At 42.6% G+C, this 20,221-nt stretch overlaps 3 protein-coding genes across 6 annotated transcripts; 1 reads left to right on the top strand and 2 right to left on the bottom strand.

Moving 5' to 3' along the window:
• Positions 1-6,111: 6,111 nt before the first annotated feature.
• Positions 6,112-10,885, top strand: LOC120665359 (polypyrimidine tract-binding protein homolog 3-like). 4 transcript variants are annotated; one of them, XM_039944909.1, is made up of 15 exons: positions 6,112-6,282; positions 6,508-6,573; positions 6,720-6,791; positions 6,876-6,952; positions 7,218-7,299; positions 8,035-8,167; positions 8,650-8,714; positions 8,797-8,846; positions 8,933-8,974; positions 9,135-9,186; positions 9,285-9,336; positions 9,426-9,439; positions 9,578-9,685; positions 9,920-10,063; positions 10,194-10,885. In XM_039944909.1, exons 2-15 carry the CDS (start codon positions 6,517-6,519, stop codon positions 10,584-10,586), a joined length of 1,341 nt encoding a protein of 446 aa, XP_039800843.1. In that variant the 5' UTR covers positions 6,112-6,282; positions 6,508-6,516; the 3' UTR covers positions 10,587-10,885. The 4 variants fall into 4 exon arrangements, with proteins under 4 accessions (XP_039800843.1, XP_039800845.1, XP_039800844.1 ...); XM_039944911.1 differs by having other exon boundaries at positions 10,197-10,885; XM_039944910.1 differs by having other exon boundaries at positions 9,288-9,336.
• Positions 10,886-11,366: 481 nt separating this feature from the next.
• LOC120665360 (protein LIKE COV 2-like) lies at positions 11,367-15,331 on the bottom strand. Its single transcript, XM_039944913.1, has 8 exons — positions 14,895-15,331; positions 13,865-13,917; positions 13,661-13,770; positions 13,295-13,462; positions 12,852-12,949; positions 12,300-12,426; positions 11,871-11,990; positions 11,367-11,661 (listed from the first exon to the last, which is right to left on the bottom strand). The coding sequence occupies exons 1-7, from the start codon at positions 15,024-15,026 to the stop codon at positions 11,884-11,886; spliced, it is 795 nt and encodes a 264-aa protein (XP_039800847.1). The 5' UTR covers positions 15,027-15,331; the 3' UTR covers positions 11,367-11,661; positions 11,871-11,883.
• A 2,448-nt stretch (positions 15,332-17,779) lies between these two features.
• LOC120667455 (ethylene-responsive transcription factor ERF110-like) lies at positions 17,780-18,853 on the bottom strand. Its single transcript, XM_039947522.1, has one exon. The coding sequence runs from the start codon at positions 18,680-18,682 to the stop codon at positions 18,041-18,043; it is 642 nt and encodes a 213-aa protein (XP_039803456.1). The 5' UTR covers positions 18,683-18,853; the 3' UTR covers positions 17,780-18,040.
• Between the last annotated feature and the right edge of the window lie 1,368 nt (positions 18,854-20,221).

A 20,221-nucleotide genomic window follows, 5' to 3' on the forward strand; every position in this document is an offset into this window, starting at 1 on the left:
TGTATTTACATTGTTCTATATCTTGTGCTTGTGTAGTTGCTCTCTAGTGATTAGTTAGCTTGTGTAGCTTGCTAATCAACTTCTTGCTTGTGTAGCTAGAAGTAGAGATCCTAGTGTATCTAGTTAGCTTGTGTAGCTTAATTAGTTGCTCTTGCTTAGATTGTGTAACTAAGCAAGTTGAGCTCTTGGATTTGGATTGTGTATCCTTGTCCTTGAGCATCTAGTGAGCTTAGGTTGGCTTTGTGCTTTTGCTCATTAGAATTGTGTAGGAGCTCCCGCGGTTTGTGAAGTACTAGTGCTTAGGCTTGTGTGTCTTGGCATTAGATTTATTAAGAGAGCTCTTACTAGCTTGGCACTCCATTTGCTTTGTGTAGGATCTTTTTGGAGGTGCCTTAGAGTTATAGTTAGAGTGGTGTAGTCTTGGCTAAGCGAATAGTTTCAATTCCGCATAAGTTTCGGTTAGCCGGCGCAATTAGTTTTAGAAAGGACTATTCACCCCCCCTCTAGTCCGCCATCTCGACCCTACACCCTTGCTGTTAATTGATAAGCATTGGATGGTGGCACAAAAAGTTCTATCATTTCTTGAGTTGTTTTATGATTCAACAGTTACACTGTCTGGTGTGTACTATCCTACATCTCCACTCATGATTCATTATCTTGTTAAGATTGCTTTACACCTAAAAAATTATGTTAATGACATACACATTAGATCTGTGGTGCAACCTATGATATACAAATATAATAAGTACTGGAGGGGCATACCTTTGCTTTACTCATTTGCATTCATATTGGACCCCAGAGCTAAAATAAAAGATTTTACTAGGGTGCTTAGAAGGTTAGGTGGTCTCACTAGTACTAATTTTTCTACTTATTTGCTTGGCACTCGAACTAGACTTACTGATGTGTACAATAAATATGATGAGAAATATGGTGCTGTTAGGTTGAGGAGGACTGACCCTCCTATCCTATTTGGTAAGTCAAGATCTGTTTGGGATGAAATTTATAATGATGGTGGTGGTGCTGGTTTAGGTGGTGGTACCTTGCCTGGTAGTCTTAACATGTCCAGAGATACATCTGCAACCTCTCTGCTACATGCGGTAAGGTCATCAGCTTCTAATGCTTCTAAACTTATGTCCTACTTGGACGGTGACACTGTCAACCACTTAACTGATAACTTCAACGTCTTGTACTGGTGGCATCAGCACAAACTTACATATCTAGTACTCTCAATTATGGCTAAAGATATCTTAACTATTCCTGTATCTACCATATCTTCAAAATTCACTTTTAATATGACTGGCAGGATCATTCAGAAGCGAAGAAGGAATTTGAAGCATGAAATGGTAGAGATGCTGACCTGCATCACGGACTGGGAGGCTGCAGAAGCAAGACTGCAACAGAATGTGGAGGACATGGAGCTTGAACAAGCTTTTGAAGAACTTTATCTTGATTAATGATCATTTATGTAATTGTGACACCCCAGCCCAAAGACTTAATAGGATTAATAAGATACTCATACTAATAAGTTGCAATTTCTTTTCCGGAAGCCAATTTCGAAAGAACTCCAAAGTTAAGCGTGCTTGGCCTGGAGCAATTTCGGGATGGGTGACCGACCGGGAACTTCTTATCGGGTGCGCACGAGTGAGGACAAAGTGCGCAGAAAGGACTTGTGTTGATCTGTGAGGGTAGTCTATGTCCTATAAAGCTGCTAGATGTGAGCGTGCCCGGCCTCGGGGAGGCGGGACGTTACAGAATGATATCAGAGCCGACTCTCGCAGTTTTACGGGCACGTACGGACGTAAGTGCACGGGCATAGAGATGGGCGCGTGGGGGCGCAGATGCCACCGGCAGGTCAGTGCGCGGGCATCTGGGATACGCTGTTGGCACTGGACGCACGGACATCGCACAAGGACCGTTGGCACTGGACGCACGGACGTCGCACATGGGCCGTTGGCACTGGACGTACGAGACATGGCCAAGAGAGGACGTTCTTGGCTTGGGATTGACCGACGAGGATGTCGGTCTCTTAAGGGGGTGAGTATGTGACACTCCAGCCCAAAGATTTAATAGGATTAATAGGATACTCATACTAATAAGTTGTAACTTTTTTTACCGAAAGCCGATCTTGAAAGAATTCTAAAGTTAAGCGTGCTTGGCCTGGAGCAATTTCGGGATGGGTGACCGACCGGGAACTTCTTCTCGGGTGCGCACGAGTGAGGACAAAGTGCGCAGAAAAAACTTGTGTTGGTCTGTGAGGGTAGTCTATGTCCTATAAAACTGCCAGATGTAAGCAGGCCCGGCCTCTGGGAGGCGGGACGTTACATAATGGAACTATAACATTTAGAACTTATGGACTCTAAAACTTAAGTATTGAACTGTGATGTAATGAATTTAATTGGAGTTTGGCTGTCCTTTTTTCCGTCTCTAGAATTTCTCACAAGAGTGAGTTTTACCTAGAGAGGTTTTTAATGAGGCAGCCATTGCACAAGCTCCCCATAAATTTAATTTTTTGTTAGCACATTTGTGTTGGTAACTTTATCTCTGTGTGATGCTCAATTTCTTAGTTCAAATCTATATATGTTAGTTCCTTTGTTTGAATTGGTAGTTTATGAAATTTTGAGTTCAATGAAGGTTTGAGGTCCTGGTGTGCTAGTGCCGGCACTGGCACTGTCGTGCCCCTCAGCACGGCACGACCCGACTGAGTCTTGGCCGTGTCGTGCTAGTGCTTGGATTTTGACACGGTGGCACTACCAGGCACGACACGGCCTATCAACCGTGACACATAGTGCTATTGCCGTGCCGGCCCGTTTGGCCAACTATATTGGATGGGAGAGGTGAGATTTTTTTTAAAGCCTCAACCTGATAGTGTCTGAACTCACATGTACCCCGCCGGCTGCCTCCCACACCGGAAGCTTACCACTACGCCAAAAGCATGTTCGAAGGAGAGGTGAGATCTTGGAAGAGAGTTATTTTCGAGAAGATCTTAGAAGAGTGAGAAAGCAAAGATTAAAAATTGTAACATGGAGGACCCATAAGCATGTCGTTGTAGCAATCCTGTTGGACGAGTGGTCTATAACGCTTAGTATAGCTGAGGTGGACAACAATATAGAGAGCGTACTCTCTCTAAATTGCTGCGGGTGCTTTAATGTACTGTTGACTGTATTTTAACATTCTTTTCTACTTTTAACTATAAAAAGTTGCATTCAACATGAATGTATGAATGTTTAAAAAATGATTGAATCATCTTCAAATGCTTACATTTGCTAAATCATATATCGAATTTAGAATCCATTTGCACTATTGTAATTCTTATATTTTTATCAACAAAACAAGACTAATCTGTCCATATTTTGAAGCCATATTTTAAGTGGACACAGAATTGCCTATACCAAACTGCAAAAAGAAATTAATAAATCAAATAAAGTGGTTAAGATTATTCACCAAATTTTCCTATATATTTGACAAAAAATTCACTCATTCCACTTAATTATCCGTTCATAATGCCTCCATAACAATAGTGCTCTCTTCTTATCATGGATATCATTATCTAAATTAGTTCCCCCAACCAATTTATAATAAGCAACCTTTTAGAACATATAAGTATATTTTGGAAAAATCATAAGCAGATTAGAATAAAAATAAACATTTTGTACCATACAAAAATTGCCATATAAACATATGCAATTGGACTCTTCTTTTGAAGGTATCATTGAGAGGAACACAATGATCTAATCAAATTTTTAACTTGGATGCATGCTCTTGAATTTATGATATTTTTAAATTTAGAAACCACATTGCATGTGATGTTTCATTTAATTGTACTTATCTCTGCAATTTCAAAGGATTGAAAAAACTTAAACATAGCCTTTAGACATCGTATCAGGTGGTATACCTGCAGCTTAAGCATTATGGAGTTACGATGCTACGTTGGATCAAGATGGGAGGCTGCTGTCATGTGGCTAGATTAAAATTAGCTTGCGTACACTCCTTTCAAACACTACAATTTGTTAACACCGTTTTTTTTAAACATGTTAATTGATTTGTAGCCGATGAGAATGGGCGATGTTGAAGCAAGAAGGAACAGAAAATGTATTGGGCCTATGGGCTAGGATGGACTTCGCAGCAGACAAAGTTTAAGGAAAGCTGAGCGGGCATTACCAGGTTATCTCTTAGTAGTATTTGTTTTTAGAAAAGATCTTTTCTTTGTAAGCAAGTAATATGAGCCGCATCGACAATAGAGTCTAGGTTTAAGCTATAAATAGCAAACCTCTGATATTTGTAAATTTGAATTAGCCACATCCAACACAAAACATTTACCTTTCATTTTGGCGGCTTCGCAAAATCCTAGTTGGAGTAGCTTTTTCTCTTTACAAGTTCTTCTCAGCAAGCAGGGCTGCATCCTCCCGACTTCGGTTTGCTGGTAACTTTCGAGTCGAGTTGTGTAGATAGATCAAGGTTGACGGCGCATCGCTTCTTCCTCTGTCTATTGCGCTTAAGTTATCGAGCAAGTTAGATTTGTCCGGCGAGATTTAAGTTGTTCACCAATTATCGATGAAGTTATCAACTTGTTAGGTTAATTGATATGTTAATCTGGTTTTTAGTTGTTTTTATCACAATTTACCGGTAATTGCTTAGATCTTGATAGTTTAATCCGTTTAATCTAGTTTGTTTTAAATTTTTACCATGATTTATCCAGTTTAGATCTATTTCGATCGACTACCTCTTATAATATGATCGGGCAGGCCGATCTGATTTAGATTTAAGTGTTGCTCACAAATTACATTGCTTGAAGCGTAGTTTGCTCTCCCCAATCAGCTGAACGAGAGCCGATTACTGGTGTCATCAATATCGGCTGAATATCCTTAGAATTTAATATCTACCTTTTTTGTCAATTGCGAATCAAATTGACTGGCACACCAGCGCTTACCACATGCACGTCGACGTGGGTTCACTACTCCGGAGCGAAGCAAATCTTCCCGAATCTAGCGTACATGAAATGCAGAGATCCGTACGAGGAAATTTTTACATCAACACCATTATATCCCCTCCCTTCAGCAAAATACGCGCGCTTGAGAGAGTGATGGACCTGCGTTGACCATGATGAGCGGAATAGGTAGTCCGCTGTGTTGAGCACTGAAGCACATCAACGACTGTCTCAAATATATCCACTCTGTTCAGTTCGTTTGTCAGTCAGCCCTCCAGTACTGTTTTTTTATCGTACCAAATCAGCATCAGCCACAGTTCGGGGGTTTTGACTATTGTCTGCGTCGGGCTTGACGTGCCCGTGGTAAGGCCAGTCTCGGTGCAAGTGTAATCGACACAGTTATCAAGATCATAGACTAGGTAATCGAACTGTAGAAATGTCATGGGGATAACACTCCTCTCATATTCATAACACTCTATATACTTTCTCTTCATAAAAACTTTGTCATATCGGCAAATTTAATGCTCATGACACTACCACTAAGACTGGCCTAAGGAGCAATGTGGTTGTCCGGTTCTTTTACTTTATTTCTATCACTTTATATGGAGAGTACATTTTATTAGTTGATAGATTTTATTTGAAGACACTGGATATATCAATTTCGGATTTTAGAAACTTGCATAAAAAAGCAAACAAAAAAAAATGTTCATGACGTGACTAATATTAAGCAAAAGAAAATCAGGATGGATATAGTACAAGATGACGATTTAGGTGTCCTTTCTTCTTTAAAAAAAACGTGTCCTTTGAAACAAAGGAAAACCATATGATTTTTAAACATTTCAATCCTATATGAATGTTTTTATTTTATAATATATTTTGGAACAAAATATTTGTATCTATAAATTATATAGGCTTTTATTGGATGCTTGAATTATAGGCTTTTTATTGGATGCTTGAATCTATAGGTATTTTGAAGAAAAAATAATATGAGATTGGCTCTCCTGGAAAATAACATGATGTTTAAGGATCTCTTGAAAATATTTTTTATATTTTAAATTTCTGTAGGATTAAGTTTTATATAACTCTAATTCTACGTTATTTCTGCTCTAATAGTTTAAGTCGTGCTCCAAAGAAACCCTCAGATGAAGAAAACCTAAGCAATACGCTGCCAATCTGCCACCGAGACGGCGTTGCTGCCTGCTGGACCTGGACGTGCACCCCTCGTCTATTTCTTTCTCCCTCTCCCTCCCCCCCCCCCCCCCCCCCCTCCCCCCTCCTGGCCTTCCTTTCCTGGCGGCGGCGACTGGGCAAGCTGCGGTGCCCTTCGCACGTCTTCACCGGCGACTAGCACCCACCAGGTATGCCTGCCCCCTCTCTTCCGTTCTTGCTGTGCGGAACGGAGCACCCCAAACCCTAATGTAAACTATTTCTACTCGGATCTGACCCAGTTACAAATATATACATGTATCATACCTACTGACTTCGATTTTTTTGCAAAAAATTATCGGGTGTGCATGTGTACACCCATGTCCTATACTGGGTCGGTCCCTGGTGTTGATTAGTGGCTGCTGCCTGTGTTACAGTGCAGGAGGATGGCGGAGCCGTCCAAGGTAATCCACATCCGCAACGTTGGGCACGAGATTGCTGAGGTGAGAAGGGGAGCAGAAAAGGGGAATATTGAATCTTTTCCGTTTTTGTGTTTTTCTGGGTTTAGGGTTTAGGTCAGGTTTGGTTTTTGTGCCGAAATATTTGATTTTTTACTTTCTATCTACCCACCGTGCTGTTGTGATTGCAGTCTGATCTACTCCAGCTGTTGCAGCCGTTCGGGCTGGTCTCCAAGATTGTCATGCTGCGTGCCAAGAACCAGGTGAGCGCTTCCTTCTTTTGCGCTTGAGATATAAAGTAGATTGACTTATTTTTAGTGCTGACTTCTGGTTATTTTGTGGAGTAGGCTCTTCTGCAGATGGAAGACATACATGCCTCTGTGAGCGCGCTGCAATATTACAGTTCAGTTCAACCTAGTGTAAGGTACTGTGTGTTGGCTGTAATGATTTATGGACGCCAGAAGCTCCAAAAAGAGATACTCATACATGTTTTACAATGTAATCTGCTAAGTAATATGACTATACTGGATATATAATGTGTGCAAATTTACGAATTCTGTGAATATATTTTCAGCTTTCAATCCATATTGCATTCTTGTTTAGCTTAAATGTAACCTTTTTTTCAATTGAGTTTCATGTTCCATTTGGTATGTGGTATATCATTTTTGTGCATCATGTTTGCCATTTAGGGGAAGGAATATATACATGCAATTCTCATCCCACCAAGAACTTACCACAGACCAGAGCTCTCATGGAAGGAATTCTGATCAGGTACGCCAGACAATTATGTACTGTAGAGTTAATCTATTGTATTTCCTAAAATGATCCAGACCTAAATAAATATCATGCTATAGACTCTGGATGTAAATAATGCCTGTTAGTGTGTCATATGTTCTTTTATTTCTTGTTGATCTTTTTTGGCATTTAGTTGTATGATAATCAGTTATCACATCAGACATGTTAGGCTTGGCAGCAATAGTCAATGACTTAACAGGAAAAGAATCAGCTTTATTAAGCCCATGTCGTAGGATAGCTATTTGTGTGAGAGCATACTCTTAAGTTATGTAATGGCTGCCCCCTTTGCTAGTATGTTTGAGTAAAACATCAATTCATACCTCCGTAGATTCCATGTAGGTTTAGTTGCCTGCATATTGATAGGAATAGGCTTTGTCATTTCCTAGTTTGAGCAATCCATTTTGTAAGTTTTTAAGGAGGGAGTAGGATGGGGAAAAGTTATTAGAAGTTGGACATTCGATTGCAACAGTGGTAAAAACTAGTTCTTTATAAAAATCATTGACATACGCAACTAATTGTTTCAAAATTGCATTGATTGGCAGCATTTTCAGCTGTATTTTATATAGTTCTACCTCCTCTTTTAGATAGTTGAGTTAGATTGGCATATCATGTCTGGTCTTATTTTCCAACTCTATGCACATTCCTCTCTATTTATTCTTTTCTTTCTATCTCCTCTTTTCCATCTTGGTGCTTGTTGCTGCTTGGCCTCAGGAGTCTGAACCCAACCGAATCCTCTTAGTTACTATCCACCACATGATCTATCCTATAACGGTGGAGGTTCTACATCAAGTATTCAAAGCTTATGGATTTGTGGAGAAGATAGTCACATTTCAAAAGTCAGCTGGTCAGATTTTCCTGCTCTCTCTTATCTTTTCACCACGCACACGTACACCTGCTATACATTTTCTGATTCACTTATAGATTGCATGTGAATGGTAAGGTGGCTTTACCAATTCATATGAGCCTTATATGTATTAAATGTGGGTCTGTTGAGATGCATCCTCTTTCAAAAAAGTAAGGTATAAACAACAGCTTTTAACTACTAACAACATCATGTGCTGTACATAGCAATTGGTTACAAGTTCTAGATGTGTCTGCAAATGACTGGTCTCTGGTACAGTTCTGTACATCTAAACCTGTTGTCCCGATTGTTTAATTCAAATGGTTTTGTTTTTATACCAAAACAATTTCACAAACTTAACCCTTCACCCCATGGGATTGATTAAGTACTTATGTTCTAATGTTTTCCTTGTGTCACCCATTCGTTTCCTGCCAGATATAGGTATATTTGTCATAGGTTCTTCATCCTTTTCTTACTTGATGCAGGTTTTCAAGCTCTTATTCAGTATAACTCGCGCCAAGAAGCTGTGGAAGCATTTGGTTCTTTGCATGTAATATTATATGATACTGATTTCCTTGTATTGTGCATCTATATCTTATATTACTCTATTCTTAACAAACACAATATCCCAGGGAAGAAACATATATGATGGTTGCTGCCAGCTAGACATTCAATATTCAAAGTATGAGCATCTTAACAAATTTGAAATTCGTCTCCCTCACTTTCTGTAGCTTAATTTCTTCTTGTTTTCTGTTCTTGAATATCCAGCCTCAGTGAACTGCAAGTCCACTACAACAATGACCGGTCTAGGTAATATTAACTTTCCATCCCTACAACCGACATTGCAATTTGTGTTAATGCCAGTTACCTAGAAATGATATTGCCATCTCAGATCTTACAAGTTAACATGTAACTTAATTTTCATTAAACATGAAAGCCACCTGCCTCTAATTCCTTTCTTCTTCTTCAGGGATTTTACAAATCCATCATTGCCTACAGAACAACGTCCTAGGACCTCTCAGGTTGGTGGTGATACATTTCTTGTGTACTCTTTTACCTGGATCAATTGATGCTGTAAAGCTAAACTGTGTGGTTTTCTATTATTTCAAATTTTTTGTAGCAGCAAGGTTATCCTGATCCAGCTGGTCTCTATGCCTTCCAACAACCTGGAGGTAGCGCACTTAAACTTTATTTATTTTTGGATTGTTAATTGCACATGCCTGATATTTGTGAAAATATTTATTCATTTTTTTACTTGCAGCTTCGTACGCACAGGTTGGCATCTGAATGGATTCTTCAATGCTGTATAGCAGAGAAATGCTTTAACTGAATATACATTTATTCTGATTTGAGTTATCGCTTCTCTCATTCCTGTGAATATTCATACAAAGCATTTGTGTTTGGTGATACCAGATGGGAAGAGTAGCAATGATTGCGGCTGCGTTTGGTGGAACGTTACCTCATGGAGTGACTGGTACCAATGAACGGTGCACGCTCATAGTTAGTAATTTGAACACTGATGTAAGTTGACTCTTTTCATGTTTTATCCTATTTTCTATCATCAAATCTAAACTAGTGCAGCTCCTTTGGTTACTTTATGTTAAAATTTCTATACTCGTTTGAATAATTATATTATACTAGTGGTTGGTGACTTCATGTATGTTTAAGCTTTCATTTTTTGGTAGAAAAGATCCTCTTAAGTACTATTTGCGACGATTGGGCCTACTATCTTTAATCATTCCCTTTTATGTGCAGAAAGTTGATGAGGATAGGCTTTTCAATCTGTTTTCGCTGTACGGAAACATAGTACGAATCAAGATATTGCGTAATAAACCAGATCACGCCCTAGTTGAGATGGCTGATGGTTTGCAGGCTGAGCTAGCTGTGCATTATCTAAAGGTACATTCAGACTCTGGTTCTTTTCTCAATCACATTATTTTCTGTTCACATCTGTGACTATCGTCAATCACATTTTTTTTTTTTCCACATCTGTTACTATCATCTTATATTTGGGATGCCTATATTTTAGCAGGGCGCAATTCTGTTTGGGAAGAAACTGGAAGTTAACTACTCGAAGTACCCCAACATCACGCCCGCCCCTGACGCCCATGACTACTTAAACTCGAGCCTTAACCGGTTCAACAGCAACGTAGTCAAGAACTACAGACATTGCTGCGCTCCAACAAAGATGATACACATTTCTGCCCTTCCCCAAGAGATCTCCGAGGAAACAATCCTCAACCACGTGTCTGAGCATGGTTCTGTCGTCAACACAAAGCTGTTCGAGGTGAATGGCAAGAGGCAGGCTCTCGTCATGTTTGAGACGGAAGAGGAGGCGACAGAGGCTCTCGTGTGTAAACACGCCAGCTCACTGGAGGGGAACACGATCCGGATCTCTTTCTCCCAGATGCAGAGTATATAAGCCGCTCCTCCAGGGAAAGGTCTTTAACCGCTCTCTTGGCCTTTGTGAGCTTTGTTTAGGAAGCATTTGAAACTAAGATGTGAATCCTATGCGCTGTTCTCCCAGACTGATGCTCTGTCTGAGCTGTACTACCCTGACATTCGGTTTCTTCATTTCTTGTGACACTGGCCTTGCACCAAAGGGTTTTCTCTTCTGTTTCTTCCCTGCTCTGTCGTTTAGGTTATCAAAGGATTTTACCCCTTTCATGTCATGCTATTATGAGTTCAAAGGCCTGCTTATTGTGTGTGGATCATCTCTTATCCTTTGCCTCCTGGCTCCATGAAAATGACCCTACCTGTGATGGCATCTTTACATAACCTGAAATATGAAAGTGTTCTGTGTTGCTGACTGAACACCAAATAGATTTGTTGAATTGAATACCACTCGTCCTCTTCTTCGTCCGTTACCTGCCACTGCCAGCCGGCAGCACTCCCCCAGCAACTCTCAATCCCTACTGCTTTGAAGTTTAGCATCGCCGCATCGCCCTCCTGCTGTGCCAGTTTGCCTCATCGCCGTTACAGTTGACGTTGGTTTGTTATTTTTGACGTCACTAACTCGAAACCCTAACATACATCGGCCTCCCACGCCAAATCCAACATGCACCAGTTGCCCTACTGCCATGCCACTTTGATGCCTCGATGTCAAGGGGCACCTTGCGAAACCAAGAAACCCCCTCTTTTTTTTTTGAAGAAAGAAACCAAGAATCCCCTCGCAAATCTTAATCTCACCACGCTCAAAATATAACGTGCAAGAATTGGTGATTTCAGCAGCTCTTAGTAAGGAATTTTTGTATATACAAAAGCTGGTTGATACAACTTGAATCAGGCAAAGGCCACGTGGCTGGAGCTGCAATGTTCATGTCACTGGCCAATCAACTGCGCAACACAACTACACAAAACACAAGGCAGTGCAGGACGATCACATTTCTGGCTGCCATGTATCTGGTGCCACACTTTAGCGTTCTGAATGCCCCGTGCTCCAGCTTCTAATCCAAAACCGATCATATGTATTGGCACTCGCCTCTGCACAATCAACCCTGCAATACAACGTACCAGCAACAATAATGTATATATCAGTCTATATGATTTGCAAGAACCTAGTAATTTGACATTCCATTCGTTACGATAAATTGATTTTGGCTGGTATTAAGATGCAAAATGGACCAAAGGATGCTAGCAATGAAGGGGGGCTTGGAAAAGGTAGCTTTCAAAACCCTGCTTGCAGAAGATTATGCCTGTTATATACCTAGTTTCATGCCTCATACGGTCATCACTCTGTCCAAACGGATGTTCTGGTTCTTGCGAGGAGTTGGGTCAAGTGACGTGATCACCTGTGGCATAGTCATTCCTCCCGAAACAATTATTTCTGTAGAAAGCATAACAGCAAAATCAAAATATTAGAAAACCAGCTATAGGAAAAGCTTTATTATATGTAGTTTATGAGTTTGTATCAGCTTGGGAAACAAATGCAAAAAACGAAAATCAAATTCTAGCACCTGAAAGATAACAGAACATCTTAATAGTTTCTAGCATGAACAACTTAACAATTGCTTTCTATCTCAAATCAAATCATTCAAAGGAATTACTGTAATAGAGAGAAAGGAACCAACATTTATTTTCTTTTCTCTGGACAGTAGCAGTAGAGGCAAACGTAAAAAGAGAGCAAGGAACCAACCTATGCCTTCTCGAATGGACAAATTGGGCCTTATAATTTCAGCAGAGTTTACCAAAAAGATGTCACCAATATATAAATGATTGGTAGGCACATAAACACTGCACAGTTCTTCATCACCTTTGTCTGTCTGCAATGAAACAATAGATGGTCATCTCAGAGTTCATCAAGATTCCAAGAAACGTTGTCAAGTATTAACCTAAGCACAAGAACTTCCTCTTTAAGTGCAACGTTACTCTGAATGGAACGATAGATGTCCAAATTAATATGGGTCACTGCTATATCCCTTTACCCCAAGAAACTGGGTCTCAGCTCCAGGCTGGTTTGAAGGGCTAAGGCTTTGTATGATCATTATGTGAAAAGAGATTGACAATTATGGGAAAGTCACCTTACTATGCTATGTAAGACTTAATTTTCAATTATTTATGCAAACCTTGAACACAAAAGAACGAGAACAAAAAAATATAATGGAATGAATCTTCAGATGCATTCTTCTAAATCACCATCTGCTGGTCAAAAGCCATCTACAGCATGCAAATATGCATGAACAAGTACCTGAAGAACCATGGTTGATGTTATGAATCCAAATGCATATTCGCCAACACGGGGATGGCTAATAATCGCTACTTCTTTAAATGCTGTTGTATTTTGATCTGCCAAAAGGAAAAAAAAACATTAAAAGAACATTTCTGGCAGAAGAAAGGAACCATAAGAAAGTTGGATATAAATGCCAAAATATTGATAGCTACAAACACACAACATTTAGAGCATAAAATTGGTGCTTCTGAGTCATGGTAGTAAAAAAAGTACGCAAGAAAAACAATGTGACTGTCAAACAGTTTTATGCTCTTTATGGAGCATAATGTTTACCTTATTAAAAAGTTATCACTTTTTAGATATAGTATCCATGTGCTGGCAAATTACCTGGTCCATGTGCTACAGAAAAGCTACATTACCTGGTGCATGTGAAAATTGCAGCTGTGTATAGATTACATTACCTGGTGAAACAGCAGTGCTAACTTGCTTTGACGCAGAGTATATGTGCCTCACAAATGGCATTTTCTTTATAAACCATTCTCCAATCCAGAAGACAGTTGAACCCACCCAAGAAGACACAAATATTCCAACAAGAAGTATAAACACCAGGGAGGTCAAGAACCCAAGGCCTGAAATAATGTCAAAATCTCTTGTCACGAAAAAATATGAATTCAAGAAAGAGAAAGTATATGCACTCTACAAATCATAACAATTTATCATGTACTCAAGAAGTTCAAAGAATTTAGTTATAGGTAGGAAACCAATAATTCGACACTCTTAGCAATATACAATGACAAGTATAGAATGAATTTAGTATAAACAGTTACCAAATATGTCAAACCCAAGTTTTGCATAGAGTGGGCTGAAAAAACCATCAAAAAATTGAATAAACCACCAAGTGATGAAGAACGTGACAGCAATTGGGAATAGAACTACACTGCAAAGAAAAGGTAGGCAGACAAGAACAAGATATTAGCATGGATATGCTGTAGCTCTTGCAAAGTATCTGAATTGATCCTTGTGAAACATACCATCCGGTCATAAATTTTCTAGACACCCAGCTTTGAAGAACAGCAAAGCATGCCTGTTGAAACGAACAAGGTTATTAAGTACAAAAATACTGTCTGTAAACAACACGTTACATGCATGTAGACTTGTAAAGAAATATATTGATTTAGATACGCCAGGAAAAACAAGACAGTAACACGTCAAGATTGGGTACTCATTACATAATTTGCTGGAATAATTTTATTGTTGTTGTATCTAAATAAACCTTTATGATGGAAAATGATTAGAATGCCTAAATATGTGAACTGCTATTTGTCCACTGGGTAGACCAGAGACTAACGTCTAAGGGTAGTTAATTTAGCATATTTCTACTGTTGAGTCCCGTATTCTCTAACAAAATTGTTGAACTAGTTCATGCATTCCCTCTCTACAACTCTGCATGCTCAAGTTCAAAATACTTTTGACTCCATGAACATCATGCTACTCAAGACTTGTTTGAAACCCAAATTCATGTGTAGTAGGATTATATGCAGCATTCGGCACAAATCTTGCTAAGGACAACCGAAAAATCTTTCGTCTAAATTTCAGTGCCCACTTCACACAACGAAAAAAACAGTGCCTATTTCAAGCACGAAATGGCCTGCATTTGGTGTCATGAGAAATCACGTAGTACCCCTTAAACCTTTTTTTCCGACATGATCTATACTGTAAGTAATGCCCCCACATTGCCACGGCCAGTGGCTTTCACAATAGACGTTGATTGGACAAACATGCACAAGCGCAAAATAGCACCAAGAGGACCGATAATAATGGGGTTGGGGTGGACAAAATCAAAGCGTTAATCTGACCACAGAACGCGCGGTCAGGTAAGCTCCCCGTACATGGCCGACCCGACCCCTGCAGCCCACCCGAAACAGGAGTTCTGAAGATCAAAGGGCGAGACGCCTGCTGAACCGGAACAGCGCGGCCGCACAGGCGCGACCAGATCCGAGCGCCCGCCAGGATACAAGCGCGGGGGGTAGGTTCTAGTTCTAGGGCGAGACGGATCCGGACCTTGCGCGTGGACGTGGCGGGCGAGCTGGGCCGCGGCGGCGACTTGACAGGGTCCTCGGGGTCGGGCGCTGCCGCCGCCTCCGCCGCCGCCTGGCCGAGCGGCACGGGCGCGTACTCCTTGTCCTCCGGCATTGCGATCGAGGGGCCGGATACTCCTCGCCGAGACTTCCGGAAGCTTCTCGCGGGGCGGGGCGGGGCGGGGAGGAGCCGAGGGCGGCCTCGACGGCAGCAAGGTGGTTGGGCTCCGCTGGATACCTCCAGGCACCGGCAGCAGCAGCGGGCAGGAGGGGGCAGCTAACCAAACACCACCTGCGGAAGCAGTTGGTGGCGGAGTCGAGTTCGAAAGCGACACGCCGCCTGAAGTGACCGGACTGCCCCTCGCGTGGGGCCCGCTCGACCTGGGGCGGCGCCGGCCCTGCGCGTCACTGTTTCACTGGGATATGGGGTCGGGCCCGTGGGTTGACGTGCCGAAGAGGAGGGCGTGGCGGGCGGCGGTGGTTGCGGACCGTAAGCGGGCCGGTCCGGTTCGGTTCGGTTCCGTCTCGAAACCGGCGCACGCACGAAGTCGTGCGGTGCGGTACGTCCGTGGTTCCGTGGGGGTGGCTGAGTAGGCGACTAGGACTAGGTGGGTGAGTTTGTTCTTGTGATCTTGTCACGTTGGTACGTGTGGAGAGGTCTTAGCAGCCGGAACAAAGAACGTTCCTTGTGCTGAGAACAATTACGTCTCCCTAGTGTAAAAGCTTCATGTAAGTATGCATGCCACATATACACCACGTCCGTCGATCTTGTCAATTAAAAAACTGGATAACTATAGAAGGGAACAAAATTTTGATTATGAGACAACACAATATTGGTGTCCATATGATCAAAATCAAGTATGAAGCAAAATTATGGGTTGCCGCTGGAGCTATAATAAGCTAGAGGTTGTTCCGCGTTGTTCAAATACTCTCCTGCGGTGTTTGGGACATGCCGGTCATGCATGTTTTGTATTGTACTTATTATTCTTCTACCATGAATGGCGCAACAAAAGAGCGTCTCTATTTTTAATAAGAATACACACGTGGTCACAGGAATGCTCTGTTTATTTGATCTTGGACACAAAATTATTCTAGAGAAATAAGTAGACCATATTATGTTATGGTAAAGACTTATTTTAGGCCGGCCGTAAATCAGACGGGTCGTACGGCCGTTCGGACAGTGGGTGTTGCATGCATGTGAGGGAAAATGTCAGAACCAAACAGCACATGCATGCACATAATTTCAAAATAGAAAAGATCATAGTTTCAACACCGAGCATCGAAATCAAAATCCGATTGCACAGGTGTGTTTGTTTCAATAAAATCTTCAAAACAAGATCTCACACCACTATGTTTTAATGATATAATTTTTTTGAGAGAAAATACTTTTTTGCGTATTCTAATTTGCTTATGATGTTTGCAAAAATTGCTTACGGGTTTACATAATGTTGCTTTTGCATGCCCGAGTTCAGTTAAATAGATATTGGTGTTTATATTGTGAAGATAGAATGTTTAGTGTCAATAGTGGATAAGGGTAAACAACTTTGTTAGGTAGGTGAATGTTGATCGCATTATCAATAATAGGCAACTTTAGCAGATCGATTGAGCATTTTGACTAATTAATTTTGGCATTTTTTTCATTGTACATAAAACAATTTATGTGTTTTGAAAAGTATCGTCGAAATATATTCAAATGGGGTCTTGTTTTGAAGGTCTCCTCGAAAGAGATATAATTGTGCAATCGAAATTTGTATTTGATGGATGGTTTAAGAACTATAAATCTATATATTCTATATAGATGCAACCCACTAAGTATTATAATTGTATTTCTCTCAATCCTCGTGCTGCCACGTGTCACTGCCCGCACGTTGATTCCTAATCATTGTATTTCTAAAACGGTGCGGCCGTACGAATAACTAAATTTACGGCCGGCCGTATTTTAGTTGTGTCCGTTATGTTATACAAGTGTTGTCATTGGAGCTCATTACTCGATGTTACAATGTAAACCACGCAATACACATACCCTTGTGATATCTTATTTCTCGGCATTCTTGTCTCTTTATGCCTTCCCCACCTCATTCGCAGCCATTAATAAGTATAGCAAACGAGCACCCACCTCCTACCACTCTTCATGATCTTGCGTCTCCGTTCTCCTATATCGTCTCCGGTGGACTAACTAGTATATAAAAAAAGAAAAAAATGTACTAATTTGTTTTTTTTGCGAGGAAAAAATGTACCAATTTGTGATAATACATACTATTTATCACACATTGGTCATAAAAACTCGCTACATGCCACCACATTTCTTGCGAACTCCACCACTTTCATTCCCCACCTTTGGCGGTTCCTGTCACCATTGATGATACTTCCCGCCACCTCTAGCCCAAGCCCAATGACGGCCCTTCGCTACAACGGTTGTTGAAGACCAGCACCTCGTTATGTGGCACCCAGAGTCTGGTCAGCAGTCAGCTTGTTGTCATGAGCTTCCCTTTAAACTTGGATCGGACTTTGATGAACTTTTAGCCCAAACCAAGTACCTAGCTGCTAGCTCTAACACTAACTCGGCGAAGAGCCTTTTTTTGTGAATTTATCATTTAGATCCTTTTTTTTGTAGTTCTGTTGGTCCTGCAAGAGCTCACAGGCCAACTTCTATCATAAATGTATCATATAAAAAAAGAAAACTTCTAACAAAAATGATACAGGACCAAAATTTGATTGAAGTTACAAAAACTTCGTAAGAGATGATTTGACATCCACGTGCTTCATTCCCATGCCAGCGGCCGTGAAGCCTGCGGGCGAACTTGTTAGATCAGATGACAGCTTACAGGACCTCAGCGATCAGCGTCACATGGCTCATCGACAAATAAATAAAGAACTTTTAAGTGCAGTGTTATTTATCACGTGCTTTTCCGTTAAGTTGCAGCCGAAATTCATCACCACATGACTAATAAAGGATCAACACCACCAAGCAAAGAAGAAACACGACATCGCAACCTTCTTCTGGATCTTGCACGGATGCAAGCACCTTGAACAAAAAAAAAAGCATCTATCTTCTCAATCAAACAAGCTTTGTTCTTTCGGAGAGGGAAAAAAAGGAAGACGTGGGTATTATGGAATAGGGAGCTGGGGCTATTGAGGAGGACGAGTTGACGGTGGATAGTTGCCGGAACCGGACCAAGAACCTGTAGTCGCCGGATAGCTCCACGCACTGTCCGGCCAGCTGGTGCCGGCGGTCCACTGCGCCGCCTCGCCGTAGCCTGGAGCAGAGGACGGCGGCACAGAAGCCACGGTGACAGAGGAGGCGGGAAAGGAGTAGGAGCCCGAGGAACTGCTCACGGCGCCGGCGCCGCCGTAGTACTGATGAGGAAAGCCACCGCCATGGCCGCCGGCTCCCTGCATCAGCATCTGGTACTGCAGGTACTCCGAGACGGCGCTGGCGTCCGGGTACGCGCCGGCGGCCGAGGCCGCCGCCGCGGAGGCGGGCGGAGCTGCTGCGGCCGCCGCGGCGGCGGACGACGGGGCGGTGAGGCGCGCGTCCTCGGGGAAGTTGAGCTTGGCGCGGCTGCCGCGGAAGCGGAGCGCGGCCTCGTCGTAGGCGCGCGCCGCGGCCTCGGCGGTCTCGAACGTGCCGAGCCACACGCGGGCCGCCCTGTGCGGGTCGCGGATCTCCGCCGCCCACTTGCCCCACGGCCGCTGCCGCACGCCGCGGTACCGCCGCTCGCCGCCTCCGCCTCCGCCCGCCGCCGCGGCCGTGGGCGAGTGCTCCTCCATGGCCGCCGCCGCCGACGCCGCGCGCCGCACGTCGTGGTGGTGCCCGCCGCCGCCCTGCTCTCCTCCCCCTCCTCCTGCGCGCGCGGACACGGTAGATGGATGAGACACGACGAGCACTGACAACGCTGATCGATGAGCAAGCTAGGCACGCACACTTGCGCGCGCGGGGGTCATGCGTGCAGCGTAGGGTAGGCAGCGCGGAGAGATATATAGAGAGAGCGCGCGCCGCATTTGACCGCTCCCGCGTCGTGCTGACCCATACTACGCCGGGTACGTACGGGTCGTATTTTTGGTGGGCGTAGCTATTAATACGGGTCTATCCGTATCGGCCAGTTGCGAGCACGTACGTACCTACGTCGTAGCTTCCCCGGCCGGCACTCGTACAGTCGTGTCGTGTCGTCGCTTTTCTCTCTCTCTCTCTAAAAAACTGTAGCGATGTCTCTTTTTCTGAGAGGTGTAGCGATATCTCCTAGCGACGTGACAAGACTAAAGAGAAGATATCCAATCCAACGCTAGCAGCTGTCTGTGCGCGCACACACAATGCACACCTTCCTAGCTAGCTTAGCAGTACGTATTTTTGTTGTGCCGCACGAGTGCAGTGAATGGGATACGTACGAGTACAGGGTGGATGCGGATTGTTTGGTGGGAGTTGGAAGAGGCTGTGGATCGACAGCTTCTTGTTGCGCCTAATCTCCGCTGGCGATCGAGATCCACATGCGGGGCTCATTTTGCATGCACGATGTTCGCGCGCGCACCTAGAACCGATCCAACGGGTCACGAGTTGCTCATCGGCTCCACCTAGGTCAATTCCAACATTTTTGGCTGGTGGGTGCTCGTTGCGCATTAAATTCGGTGGCACCGCAGCCACAAAGCCTACAATTTTTAAGTATCTAGTACTCCCTTTGTTTTTATTAACATATCGCATTAGGTATATCTTAAGTTAAATATCATCAAATTTATAAAAAAAATAATAACATTTGCAATACCGTATTTTTTTGTTAAAAATACAATGAAATATATGTCAATAGTGCGTATATTAGGTCGTATAGGTGTTGCTATATATTTATAGATTTGGTCAAAGTTAATTGAAAAATAGTATGAACACTAAATTATTGTGGATCCAATCGTACGTGTTTAGACCACTCCGGGACTGTAATTCATGGTTGGGCGGCGAAGGATTCCTCCTGGCGCAAGCAAAGTACATTCACAGCGACAATACTATTGTAATACAGAAGCATATACATATGTACCTCATCTCCCAATGCACGACTAAAACATGCACGCATGCATGTTGATTTAAACAAGCAGCAACCGTTACGAAAAGGAAGGGCGCACCTAAAGAAAGTTGCAAAGGGCAAGAGCGAACACGTCACGCGAAGCTGTTCTTTGGGTTTGTTATTGCTAAGGATTCCTTCCCGTTACCTGCATGCATGCTAATGTTCTCGCTCGAGATATACTGCCATATAGAATAGAGTAATATAATGTGAAGATCTCACCTGCTGCGAAGAAGTGATCCGGCGTCGGTGCGGCGGCAGCCGA

This window comes from Panicum virgatum, chromosome 3N (assembly GCF_016808335.1).
Source record: "Panicum virgatum strain AP13 chromosome 3N, P.virgatum_v5, whole genome shotgun sequence".
In the NCBI taxonomy this organism is placed as follows: Eukaryota; Viridiplantae; Streptophyta; class Magnoliopsida; order Poales; family Poaceae; genus Panicum; species Panicum virgatum.

Bases quoted from the DNA above. Each gene is read 5' to 3' on its own strand.
- LOC120665359 (XM_039944909.1), top strand. From the start codon at position 6,517: ATGGCGGAGCCGTCCAAGGTAATCCACATCCGCAACGTTGGGCACGAG. The intron at 9,187-9,284 runs GTTGGTGGTGAT...AATTTTTTGTAG, and splicing joins AACGTCCTAGGACCTCTCAG to CAGCAAGGTTATCCTGATCC. The intron at 9,686-9,919 runs GTAAGTTGACTC...TTTTATGTGCAG, and splicing joins TTAGTAATTTGAACACTGAT to AAAGTTGATGAGGATAGGCT.
- LOC120665360 (XM_039944913.1), bottom strand. From the start codon at position 15,026: ATGCCGGAGGACAAGGAGTACGCGCCCGTGCCGCTCGGCCAGGCGGCG. The intron at 13,771-13,864 runs GTATGTTTCACA...TTTTCTTTGCAG, and splicing joins AGAAAATTTATGACCGGATG to TGTAGTTCTATTCCCAATTG. The intron at 12,950-13,294 runs GTAATGTAATCT...TCCTTTTGGCAG, and splicing joins TAGCACTGCTGTTTCACCAG to ATCAAAATACAACAGCATTT.
- LOC120667455 (XM_039947522.1), bottom strand. From the start codon at position 18,682: ATGGAGGAGCACTCGCCCACGGCCGCGGCGGCGGGCGGAGGCGGAGGC.